Here is a 13,108-nt window from a genome sequence, read left to right as displayed (position 1 = left end):
TCTTTATCCCCTTCCCCTCCTGTTTTCTGCCCAGATTAAATAGATTACTCTACCCAGTTGGGTGTGTCTGTTAGTCCCTCCTTGAGGCAGCTCTGATGAGTTTAAGGTCTTTGAGCCTTTTCTGATGAGTGTAAAATTAATTTACTGCCCTGTTCCTCTCCCATCTCTTCCCCCATTCCATAAGCCTTTTCCTGTTTCTTTCATGTAGGATTTTAGATCTGACCTTCCCCCTCCCCCAGTGCATTCCCCTCACCCCTCAATTTAACCCTAAAGATGTCAACACCTAGCTAGGTGACACAGTGAACAAAGCATCACCCCTGGACCCAGGGGGATCCCAGCCAAAACCCAGCCTCAGACACAAGACAGTCGCCCACTGTACAATCCCAGGTATGTCCCCCAGCAACAATTTTTTATGGTTCTCTAGGGTCTTGTATTTGAAATATTTGCCATTCAGTTCAGGTCTTTTCATCACAAATATCTGAAAGTCTTCTTTTTCATTAAAGTCCCATTTTTTCTGCTGAAAGATTTTGCTGAGTTTTGCTGGGTAGGTGATTCTTGGTTGTAATCCCATTAAAGGATTACAAAGGAACCCTCTGGAATATCATATTCCATGCCCTCTGGTCCATTAATGTAGAAGCTGCTAGATCTTGTGTTATCCTGACTAGGGCTCAACAGTACTTGAATTCTTTCTTTTTGGCAGCTTGCAATATTTTCTCTTTGACCTGAGAGCTCTGGAATTTGGCTATAATATTTCTAGGAGTTTTCCTTCTGGGATCTCTTTCTGGAGGTGATCAGTGGATTCTTTTTTTGTTTGTTTGTTTTGTTTTGTTTTTTGGTGAGGCAGTTGGGGTTAAGTGACTTGCCCAGGGTCATACAGCTAGTAAGTGTCTGAAGGTGGATTTAAACTCAGCTTTTCCTGAGTCTAGGCCCACTATGCCTCCTAGCTGCCCATAAAACTTGCTACTTATCACAAATACCTAATTGTAACAAAATGAAATTTTCTAACAATAAATAAAACAAATTTATGTAGTTTTTTTTATTTAAAAAAATTGTTTTTCCTCTTTTTTATTGCCTCTTACATGCTATTCTTTGGAAGGGGAGGTGGTGGAGGTGCCTACCTTACCTTGACTAACCTTTCCCTAGTCTCTGCTATCTAATTCAGCTTTTTAACAATTCAATGAAATAAACATATATTAATCACCTCCTTGTTTCTTCAGAGTCTGGAAAAATTGAAATATTAATCTGTCCCCTGAACTTAGCATGCCATCTTCTATATCCATGCATTTCCACATGTCATTAATCCCCTATGATGGGAATGTATTCCAACCTCATCTTTGCCTTTCAGAATTTCATCTTTCTTGTGAGTAGCCTTCTCAATTCCCTTTCAGATGAATAGCTTCTTTCCCTCTTCAAATTTTCCTGGGAGCATTTTGGATCACTCCTTTGCTTCCACCACCTTCTATCTTAGAAGTGTTAAAAGAGCAAAAAGGTCATAAGGGGCTAGGTTATTATAAGCTTTGTTGCTGTTATTGTTCATCCTCAGAGAGGACCATGACATCAGGGTGATATCATGACTTGCAGTGAATTGGATTTGAGTGAGGCAGGGCTGTACAAGGTCACCAACTTCACTCTCTCCTCCAGAGCCATCTGGGTCCAGGAGCAAGATATATATATCAGGATGACTGGAGATGGCCTAGGATGTTTAAGGCAATTGGGGTTAAGTGACTTGCCCAGGGTCACAGAGCTAGTAAGTGTCTGAGGTGAAATTTGAACTCCGGTGCTCCTAACTTCAAAGCCAGTTTCTATCTACTGCTTTAAATGCCAAACAAAGGCATTTCTATTTGACTGGTTTCTATTTGATTCTAGAGGTAATAGTGAGCCTTTGGAGCTGACTAAGTTGGGGGGAGGAGAGAGTGATCTATGATTTAGAAAATCACCTTGGTAGCTCAATGAAAGATAGATTGAAGTGGGGAGAGACTTGTCAGGGAGATCAACTGGAAGTCTTTTGCAATAGTATAACCTATATCTGATTGTTTATCATCTCAGAGAGAGGGAAGGGGAGGGAAGTGGGGATGGAATTTGGATCTCAAATCTTCAAAAAAACCAAACTTTTAAAAATTGTTTTAACATGTAATTGGGGAAGATAAAATATTACATATTTTTAAAATAGTATAGATGAGAGGTGATAAGAGCTTGTACTAGGAACTAGCTGTGGTGATAGGAGAGAAGGGGATGAATAGGAGAGATATTATAAAGGTAAAACAGCAAGAATTGACAATGGATTGGATATATGGGATGAGTGATTAAAGAGTCAAGAATGACACCAAGATTGTGAATTTGTATGTACTCTTTTTTCTTTTTCTTTTCTTTCTTTTTTTGCAGGGCAACAGGGGTTAAGTGACTTGCCCAGGGTCATACAGCTAGTAAATGTCAAGTGTCTGAGGCTGGATTTGAAGTCAGGTCCTCCTGAATCCAGGGTCAGTGCTTTATCCACTATGCCACCTAGCTGCCCCGACTTGTATGTACTCTTCACAGGGTTAGGGAAGTTCAGGAGGGAGTTAGAACAAAGCTAATGAGCACTGTTTTGGTCATGTTGACTCTAAGATGCCTGCCAAACATCCAATTTGAGATGTCAAAAAGGCAGGACTGGGGCGGCTAGGTGGCACAGTGGATAGAGCACCAGCCCTGGAGTCAGGAGGACCTGAGTTCAAATTCAGCCTCAGATCCTTAACACTTACTAGCTGTGTGACCCTAGGCAAGTCACAACCCCAATTGCCTCACCAAAAAAACAAAAAACAAAAAGAATATTAACCTTGATGATTAATCAAAAAGGCAGGACCACAGCTCAGGAGTGAGATGAGGGCTAGATATAGAGATCTAGGAATTACCTGCATAGAGTTGATAATTGAACCCACAGGATCTAATGAAATCACCAAGGGAGATGGTGGTTGTTACCCTTTGTTCTTGGAGGATGGATTTGACATCACTATGTTGGGGTCAAGGTCAATCTCTGACTGAACCTGATCAGACCAATGCAAACTCAGAAGCCTGTACCACAGGTTAAGTACAAATCGTCCATATGAACATTTGGAGTAGAGAGATCTCTAAATTTGTGCATCTCACATTTCTTTTGACCGAGGGAGAAAGTATAGAAAGAAAAGAGAAGACGATCCAGGACAGAGCCTTTGGGGGACACTGGGGTTATTGCATAAGACCATAAAGGAGACCGAGAAAAAGCTGTCACATTATAGAAGCAGAATATTAGTACATGAAAACCTAATTGGGAGAGAATATCCAAGTGAAGGTGTCAGATTTTGCAGAGGTCAAAAGAATTTTTAAAAGGCCATTAGATTTGGCAGTCATTAGCAACTTTGGAGAGAATGGTTTAAATTGAATGACGAGGTTAAGACACCAGCTTGCAGAGGGTTTATAAGAGAGTGAGAGGAGAGGAAGTGAAGGTGGTGAGTATAGGTGTCTTTCTCAAGTTCCCTTCAAGGATTTGTGAGTCCTGACTTTCACACTTCCTTAGTTTCTTCATCTAGGAAGTAGAATAATAACACTTGCAAGAATTACCTCAAAGTAGCTGTAAGTAAAGGAAGGTTTTATAAACCTTAAAGCCAATATAATTGTGAGCTATTATTATTATGTATCTTGCACTTCATAGCACTATCAAGGGAAGAACCAAAATTTGTTCTGCATTCCTTCTTTTATGTATGTATGTATGTATGCATGTATACAAAATTTAAAATATTTTATTCATTTAAATATGGAAATATATCTCATGTTAAAATATTATAATAAACACATATAATTGTATACATATAATAATATAAATTAATATGTAAATATTTTATAAATGTATATGTATATATACACACATATACATACACATACACATACATTAAGCCCTGCCCTAGACACTAAGACTAAAGGGATTATACACAATTCAGAAGTAGACTGGGATATCCAATAATGGTGATGATTATTGTGTTAAAGCAAACATTTTTATAGCACTTACTACATGCCAGTTACTGTGCTAAGTGCTTTACAGTTATTGTCTCATTTGATTTTTGCAAGAACCCTGAGAGGGAGGTGCTATTATTCTTCCCATTTTACAGAGGAGGCAAACTAAGGCCAAGTGCCTTGCCCAGGTTCACACAACTAGTAAGTATCTGAGGCTGGATTTGAATTTAGGTCTTGCTGATTCCTGGCCCTGTGCTATCCATTGTACCACCTAACCTTTCCTAAATTATTCCCACTTCTATCCAACTGATAGATCTGGACAGTTAAATAAATGCATCAAAAGAAATTCCTAAGGTAAAGAGTCCTGATCCTTTCTTTAACTTCCTCTAGCATATCTAGAGAAAATAGATCTGGATTTGACATTATAGGGTTTGCTGTTGTTGAGTCATTTTTGTTGTGTACAATTCTTTGTGACCCCATTTGGGGTGTTCTTGGCAAAGATAGATATTGAAATGATTTGCCATTTCCTTCTCCAGCTCATTTTACAGATAAGGACACTGAGGGTTAAGTGGCTTGCCCAGGTAAGACAGCTAGTATGTGTCTGAGTCTAAATTTGAATTCAGACCTTCCTGATTCTAGGTGTCACCTAGCTTTACATTAGAAGATATTAGAAGGCTAGGAGTTAAAATCCTTCTTTTGCCATTTACCTTCTGTGGAGCAGGAGCAGAGAGTGTGAGGTTGGTGATGTTGCACAGCCCTCCCTCACTTAAATCCAATTCATTGCAAGTCATGACATCACCCTGATGTCACTGTCCTTTTTGAGAGAGAAGAATGATGGAGAACCTGTGACCCTGGGCAAGGATTTTCCAGGGTTCCCTGTTTCCCAGGGTTATGGTGGGGGTCAAATGAGATAATATTCATAAAGTGCTTTGCAAATCTTGAAGCAGTGGGCTTCTGTTTCCTGTTCAGTAAAATTGGGGGTTGGACTAAATAACCTCTACAATTTTTTCCAGTTCTAAAATCAAAATCTAAGATCCTACCTACTGACCTTGCACAATGTTTCTTACATGATAAGGGATAGGAGTGGGGACTGATCCTGTCATTTCATAATAATAGCTAGCATTTACACTTTACAAATATTTTCTCATTTGATGCTCACTATAACCATGGAAGTGGAAATATGGGTAGGCATTTGGGTGATAAAATGGTTTACAACACTTGACTTAAGAATTAGGAAGATCTGGGGCAGCTAGGGGGCACAGTGAATAGAGCACTGGCCCTGGAGTCAGGAGGACCTGAGTTCAAATTCGACCTCAGATACTTAACACTTACTAGCTGTGTGACCCTGGGCAAGTCACTTAACCCCAATTACCTCGACAAAAAAAAAAAGGAAAAAAAAAAGAGGAAGATCTGAATTCAAATCCAGCCTCAGATACTAAGCAGCTGTGTGACTCCGGGCAAGTCACTTAACTTTTTCTCAGCCTCAGTTTCCTCATCTGCAAAATCGGGATAAGAATAGCACCTTCCTCTTAGAGTTGTCAGGATAAAATGAAATAATATTTGTAAAGCGTATTGCAAACCTTTAAAAAGAGCTAAGTAAATACTGGCTAGGGCACCTAGATGGTGCAATGGATAAAGTGCTAGCCCTGAAGTCAGGAAGACTCAGTTTTGTGAGTTCATATCCAGCCTCAGACATTTACTGGCTCTGACCTGGGCAAGTCACTTCATCCTGTTTGCCTCAGTTTCCTCATCTGTAAAACAAGCTGGAGAAGGAAACGTCAAACCACTCCAGTATCTTTGCCAAGAAAAGCCCAAATTGGGGTCACGAAGAGTTAAGACACAACTGAAAACGTAACAACAAAAATGCTAGCTATTATTATTTCCTAGAGTTAAGTTTTAGAGATCTGGCTGGAGTACTCCAGTGGCTTCTCCTTGTTATAAATAGCCTTAAAAATAAATAAAAAACAAGGTAGATGCGGGGTGGGAGTAGGGGTGGGGAGGTGGAGGAGGGAAGGAAGAGTAGCTCCCCCCTCCTCCTGGGTTCCTGGGGCTGGGTCCCTATCCTCCTCCCTCCCATCTCCGCCTCCCTCACACCAGCCCTCCCCGCCCTCGCCCCGCCTTCGCTCCACCCCCTCCCCGCCTCCCTGGCGCAGTACGCAGGCGCAGTTCGGTCTCCCGGAGGTTGCCTTCAGATCGCTGTCTGCGGTGGCCGCTGCAGCATCCTCTTCCTCGTCTCTCCCTACCCGTAGTCCCTTCTCCACGCCGGGCGGGGCCCGCAATCGCCAGGATGGCCGTGCCCCTGACCGACAGCGAAAAGCGGAAGCAGATCAGCGTGCGGGGCATCGCCGGGCTGGGCGACGTGGCCGAAGTGAGGAAGAGCTTCAACCGGCACCTCCACTTCACCCTGGTCAAGGACCGCAATGTAGCCACTCCCCGAGACTACTTCTTCGCGCTGGCACACACTGTGCGCGACCACCTGGTGGGCCGCTGGATCCGCACGCAGCAGTACTACTACGAGAAGGACCCCAAGGTGAGCCCACGGGCGGCGGGGCGGCCGTCCTCCTTCCCGCAGCCTGCACCGCCTCCTTCCCCGTATCTCCTCCCTGCTGCGGTCCTTCACCCCTCCCTTGGTGCACTACTGCCCCTTTGTGCGGCAGCCTCCCTCGTCCTGTACCCCTCAGCCTGCATCTCCTCTCTACTCCTGTCCTGCACCCCTCCCTCTGTCCAGGACTGCCTTCCGTGCTGTACCCCTCCCCCGCCCTGCACCTCCCCCAGCCTGCATAACCTCTCCACCTCGTTCTGCACCCCCCACTCGGTCTTGTACTGCCCCACCCAGTGCTGTACCCCTCCCCCGCCTTATCCCTCCCAGCCTGCATAACCTTTCCACCCTGTTCTGCACGTACTTTCCCCATTCTGCACCCCTCCCCCGTCCTGCACCCTCCTCCATTTTTATCCCGCTCAACCCTGCCGCCCCCTTACAGAAGCCCTTTCTTGTGCACCTTCTCTCCATCTCTTTGGTCCTGCACCCCTCCTGCGCTAGCCACAAAGCTGCCTCCATCCTTCTGGATCCTCTGCTCCTCTGGCCAACCTCAGGGCTTTTCCATCCTTTGAACCCTCTCGGATACCCAGCCTAGCTCAGCCCAGCCCAGTCCAGCTCAGCTCAGCTGTAGCCTCCAGGGATCGATACCCACTCACCCTTTTCCTCCCTCCCCCGTCTGTTCTAACCTCCCAGCTGCTTCCTCCAGACAACCCTTTCGCTCCTTCGAGGCACAAGTAGGATGACCATGGGGAAGTAGATGTAGACCTGGAAGGGATCTTAGAAGCAAAGAACCCTGTATTTGGAGTCAAAAGGCCTACGTTCAAATCCCTGCTCTGTTGAGTGACCTTGGTCAGGTCACGTAAACACCTCCCTGGGCCTCGGTTTATCTGCCAAGTAAAATGAAAGGGTTGAACTTCCTTTAAATTGTACGATCTCATAATTCATCCTCCCTAGGCAGAGGACATTGCTCCCAGGAAGTTTCTTTTAAAAATTTCAACCTTGACATGCATTTCACAATATTTGGGGTCTATTGGGAGGGGCTGTGTGGCTATTGTAATAGGATTCTTTATTCTTATCCTGAATCCTATTTATCTAATATTTAATCTTAGCAAAGTCTTCTTGATGAATTTTCTACAAAACACATGAATGTGCTTCAGGGCAGGATTAATCTTCGCGGAGGTTTTTTTTTTTGCTCTTTGTGGGGGTGTATGCAGAAAATCAAGCCTGGGTAGTGAGTCTAGTGTGCTGAAAGGTGGTAAATAGTAGTCTGCAGAACATTGTAGGTCTTATTGATATGGTTTAGTAAACTATAATGGCACTGTAATAATTTGTGTGTAAAATCATGAAGTTGAGGAGTAAGAGGAGAAGATGCAGAAAAAGAAAAATGTATTATCTTACTCCTTAAATTTGTTTTTTAGTCTTGACAGTTGAGTTTTTGTAAAGTAAATTAAGGATGAATGAAAACTAAAAAAGAAAGATATTTTTTAGGATTAAAGACAATTTGCTGGAATTTGGAACTGCCTAATACAACAGGATAATAGACAACAATCAGTCCTTGGACCAAGCCACCTTTTTTTCTCATCATACATTTTTAATGATATTTTTTTATTGGTTTTTTTCCAATTACATGTAAAGATAGTTTTCAACATTCATTTTTATAAGATTTTGAGTTCCAAATTTTTCTCCCTTCCCCCAAGACAGCAATCTGATATGTTATACTGTATAATCACATTAAACTTATTCCCACATTAGTCATGTTGTGAGAGAAGAATCAGAACAAAAGGGGGAAATTACAAGAAAGAAGAAACAACAACAAAAGTAAAAAAAAAATGCTTCAATCTGCCTTCAGACTGAATGTGGAGAGCATTTTCCGTCATGAATCTTTTGGCATTGTCTTTGGCTTGTTGTATTGCTGAGAAGAGTTAAGTTGATCATCACAGAATGTTACTGTGTACAGTGTTCTCTTGGTTCTGCTCACTAAACTCAGCATCAGTTCATATGTCTTTACAGGTTTTTCTGAAATCCGCCTGCTCATCATTATTTACAGCACAATAGTCCTTTACATACCACAACTTGTTCAGCCGTTCCCCAGTTGATGGGGAATGCTCATGAAATGCTCACCACAAAGAGAGCTGCTATAAATATTTTTAAACATGTGGGTCCTTTTCCCTTTTTTATGATCTCTTTGGGATATAGACCTAGTAGTGGTATTGTGGGATCAAAGGGTATACACAGTTTTATAGCCCTTTGGGCGTAGTTCCAAATTGCTCTTCAGAATGGTTGGATCAGTTCACATCTCCACCAACAGTGCATTAGTGTTGACGATATTTTTCATACTTCTTTCCCTGCACAATTCTTCCTTGGAAACATGCTGCAGCTTACTTATGTGCATCACACTTCCCTTCTGGTTCAACTGTGACTTTAATTATTCAGAGATTAGTATTTTATACTTTGTAGTCAGTCGTAGAACAGCACTGGAAGGATTGTTCCAGAGAAAATGTTGGCTTCCTTGCTTCAATAAGGTAATGTATATAAACTCTTTGTAAAATTGAAAGCTATGCAAATATATAAGCTTTTTCATTGTTTATTGTTGTAACAAAGGAAGGGTATTAAAGCCAATCCACACAATGACTAAATCTAATAGTGTATGCAGGGCTCTGTATCCATAGACAACCCTCCCCCACTTCCCCTTGAGAAGGGGAGGTATGTTTCATCACCTCTTATCCAGGACCAAAATTAGTTATGTTTACTCTGAGTTTGGCATCCTATCAATGTACCTTTTTGTTTACATTGATATTCTTTTTCTGCTAATTTTCCTCAGAATCAGTTTATATAAGGTGTCCCCTACTTCTCTGAATTCATCATATTTATAGTTTCTTATGGCACAGCAATATTCCATTATATAAACAAAATATTATGTAGCAGTACTTTTTGTGATAGAAAAAACAAGAAACAAAATGGATACCATTAAGTCAGGAACATCTGTGCAATATGAATGTAATGGAATATTACTGTGCCCTTCCCTCAGATGTTAGTGTTTTCCCCTCTAAGGTTACTACTTCTATCTGCTCTGCATATATTTTGCATATACTGATTTATGTCTTTCCTGTTAAGACTGTAAGCTTCTTGAGGATAGACTGTTTTTTGCTTTTTCTTTGTATACCTAGTGCTTATATAAGTGCACAGTGAAAGCACATACCCAACACTTAATGCTTGTTGATTGACTGATCTCCACTTTATAAAGATAAGGAAATCATTCAGTATTTGTGACTTGTCCATAAACTCGTAGAATCTGGACCCAAGTCTTCATAGTTCAAGTCCAATTCTCCATCTACTATGGCAGTTTGCCTCTCAGTTGGAAAGAAGTAATGCTAGATTTAAAAGACGCTTCCTATAATTAAAAAAATAGTCAAGGGGCAGCTAGGTGGTGCAGTGGATAAAACACAGGCCCTGGATTCAGGAGGGACCTGAGTTCAAATCCAGCCTCAGATACTTGACACTTATTAGCTGTGTGATCCTGGGCAAGTCACTTAACCCTCATTACCCCACCAAAAAAAAAAGTCATAATCAGTAGGCCAAGTGGTACACTGGACAGATCCTGGACTGAGAGGCAGGAAATGTTATCCCTATCTGAGTCACCTTAAGCATATCATTGACTTCTCTGTGTACCACCCAGTTTCTTGATCCATAAAAGGATTTCATATCTTTTTTTTTTTTTAAGTGAGGCAATTGGGGTTAAGTGACTTGCGGAGGGGTCACATAGCTAGCAAGTGTTAAGTGTCTGAGGCCTGATTTGAACTCAGGTACTCCTGACTCCAGGGCTGGTGCTCTATCCACTGTGCCACCTACCTGCCCCAGGATTCTATATCTGAAACCTTTTCCAGTTAAAAAAAAATTCTGTGAATCTGTGTTTGGAAACATTTTCTTTTCTTTCTTTTTTTTTTAAAATTTTTTTTGCAGGGCATTGAGGGTTAAGTGACTTGCCCAAGGTCACACAGTTATAAGTGTTAAGTGTCTGAGGCTGGATTTGAACACAGGTCCTCCTGAATCCAGGGCTGGTGCTTTATCTACTGTGCCACCTACCTGCCCCTGGAAACAGTTTTTTTTTGCAGGGCAGTGGGGGTTAAGTGACTTTCCTAGGGTCACACAGCTAGTAAGTGTCAAGTGTCTGAGGATGGATTTGAACTCAGGTACTTCTGAATCGAGGGCGGCTGCTTTATCCACTATACCACCTAGCTTCCCCCTAAAATAATTTACTTTAAAGAAGTAATTGAGGGGCAGCTAGGTGGTGCAGTGGATAGAGCACTGGCCCTGGATTCAGGAGGACCTAAGTTCAAATCCAGCCTCAGACACTTGACACTTACTAGCTGTGTGACCCTGGGAAACTCACTTAACCCCCATTGCCTCACCAAAAAAAAAGAAGTAATTGAGCTTGTTTCAGAATATTTCAGCAGTAATTTAATGACTTTTAACAAATATTCTTTCTTACTGGATATTGGTTGTGTAATTTAAGATTCTAAATGTGGATTCTAATCTGTTCCCCCAGTTTGGGGGAAACTGACTAAAAATCACTGATAAAATGAGTTTAGGTTTTTAAGGGTTTATTGGAAAATAGAAAGAAAAAAGATTGAGAACAGAATTCTAACAGCCTAGCATTCCTATCTTTCCTCAAATTTCCTGTGAAGTCCTCTGCTGCCACCACCATCAAGTCAGGAAGCCAAAAAACCCCAGCCTTCTCTGCACAGGCTCCCTTTCCTCCTTCCTGTCTCCTCCCAGACCATAGGAGGCTCCTCAAGTTGATTGGCTGGTAGCCTTGATAGACAGCACCCATGAGCAAACGTCATTTCCTGACGCCAAGGAAAAGCCACAATGCCTCTGAGGCATTTTCCTCATGGTGGAGCTTTCCCACAGCAAGTCTCCAGTAGGTGGCGTCATTCCAATCATTACATGGTTAAAATTCTTATCTCCAATGAGTACTTAGGAACATTTTGAAGGAGAGGGGAAAAAATTTCTACTTTTTTTTTTTTAGTGAGGCAGTTGGGGTTAAGTGACTTGCCCAGTCAAGTGTCTGAGACCAGATTTGAACTCAGGTCCTCCTGAATCCAGGTCTGGAGCTTTAACCACTGTGCCAACCTAGCTGCCCCTTCATTTTATTTTAAATACTTTACCTCAGTGTTGAAATGTTTAATATAAACATTGAAAGACTGATGAAAACATAGAGTGCCACATTAGTTACAAATACATACACTGTGACATATAACAAACCAGCCATTAAAGTTAGTTAGGAACTGACTTTTATCTATTAATGATAAGTATATTGCCATAGGGGCAGATAGGTGGTACAGTGGATAGAATGTTGGGCCTAAGTCAGGAAGACTCATCTTCCTGAATTCAAATCTAACCTCAGATACTTACTAGCAGTGTCACCTTGGGCAAGTCACTTATCCTCTTGCCTCAGTTTCTTATCTATAAAATGAGCTGGAGAAGGAAATGGCAAACCACTCCAGTATCTCTGCCAAGAAAACCCCAAATGGGGTCACAAAAAGTCAGATATGACTGAACAACTATATTTCCATAATTGTGACTCTCTGGGTTTAGAAATTTTATAGGACATAGCATACAAAGTAACATAAATTCTCCTTAGAAACAGAGACCAGAGGATAGATATTTAGTATCTGAATGAAAATGAAAAGCCATCTCAGTTTCAAAATTCTGTGTTTTTTTAAACATTTTTTAGAGCTGAGATTTAGAAAAATAAAACTTGTGGTCTTAATAGACCAGACTAACATTTTGGAGAAGACACGAACATTAAAACCTTGGTGATATCTACCACAACTGGAAGTGGAAGTATTTCCATGTATAAAATGAGGGTGGGGGCAGCTAGGTGGTGCAGTGGATAGAGCACTGGCCCTGGAGTCAGGAGAACCTGAGTTCAAATCCAGCCTCAGACACTTAATACTTACTAGCTGTGTGACCTTAGGCAAGTCACTTAACCCCAATTGCCTCACTTAAAAAAAATAAAATAAAATGAGGGTGATAGTCTCTGCATTCTGAGTAGTTTTATTTTACAGGGCAGTATCTCTTCAATGTTTTTGCCTCATAGCATTGTATTTGCCATAAGGAAACACAGCACACTGAGTGTTTAAGTATGGAAAAGGGAGAGTTCTCACCTGTGCTTATTTTCTCTTCATTAAGAGCAACCATTATTGTTGATTGCTTTGTGGGCTCCAGGTCTGACATGTTTCAAGTTTAGGGTATAGTGCATGTGTAATAGGCAAGTTTTATTTATTTTGTGAGTACTGTACTTAAACTATGTATTATGGATAAGTAAAATTTCTATTAAAATTATTCAGACATTTTTTCTTACCTGTAATAATACAAACTATTGTCTCCTAGAGTAGCAAAACTCCTGTCAGACCCTTTGAGAACTATTGTTCTAGGGCCAAGCAAGATAAATCTAATCACTCCTCCATGTGACAGCTCTTTGGGTTACAGTCAGACAGTTATTTCCACTAAAGAAAGTTATTTCTTTCTAGGCTACACTGATCCTCCTCTGCCATGGGCTCCAGCTCTTGGTTGCTCCTCTGGACTTTTCCTCCTGCGTCT

The 13,108-nt window shown here is 41.5% G+C and overlaps 1 protein-coding gene across 1 annotated transcript in view; it reads left to right on the top strand.

Annotated features, from left to right (window-relative positions):
• The first annotated feature begins 6,123 nt into the window (after positions 1–6,123).
• Positions 6,124–13,108, top strand: part of PYGB (glycogen phosphorylase B) — a 91,522-nt gene continuing 84,537 nt past the window's right edge. Inside the window, exon 1 of the mRNA XM_043984470.1 lies at positions 6,124–6,493. Coding sequence (XP_043840405.1) covers positions 6,251–6,493 — 243 coding nt within the window. The 5' untranslated portion in view covers positions 6,124–6,250. The remainder of the gene's footprint in view (positions 6,494–13,108) is intronic.

The sequence above is a fragment of the Dromiciops gliroides genome, chromosome 2, assembly GCF_019393635.1.
Source record: "Dromiciops gliroides isolate mDroGli1 chromosome 2, mDroGli1.pri, whole genome shotgun sequence".
NCBI lineage: Eukaryota > Metazoa > Chordata > Mammalia > Microbiotheria > Microbiotheriidae > Dromiciops > Dromiciops gliroides.
This window is presented reverse-complemented; position numbering and strand designations above follow the sequence as displayed.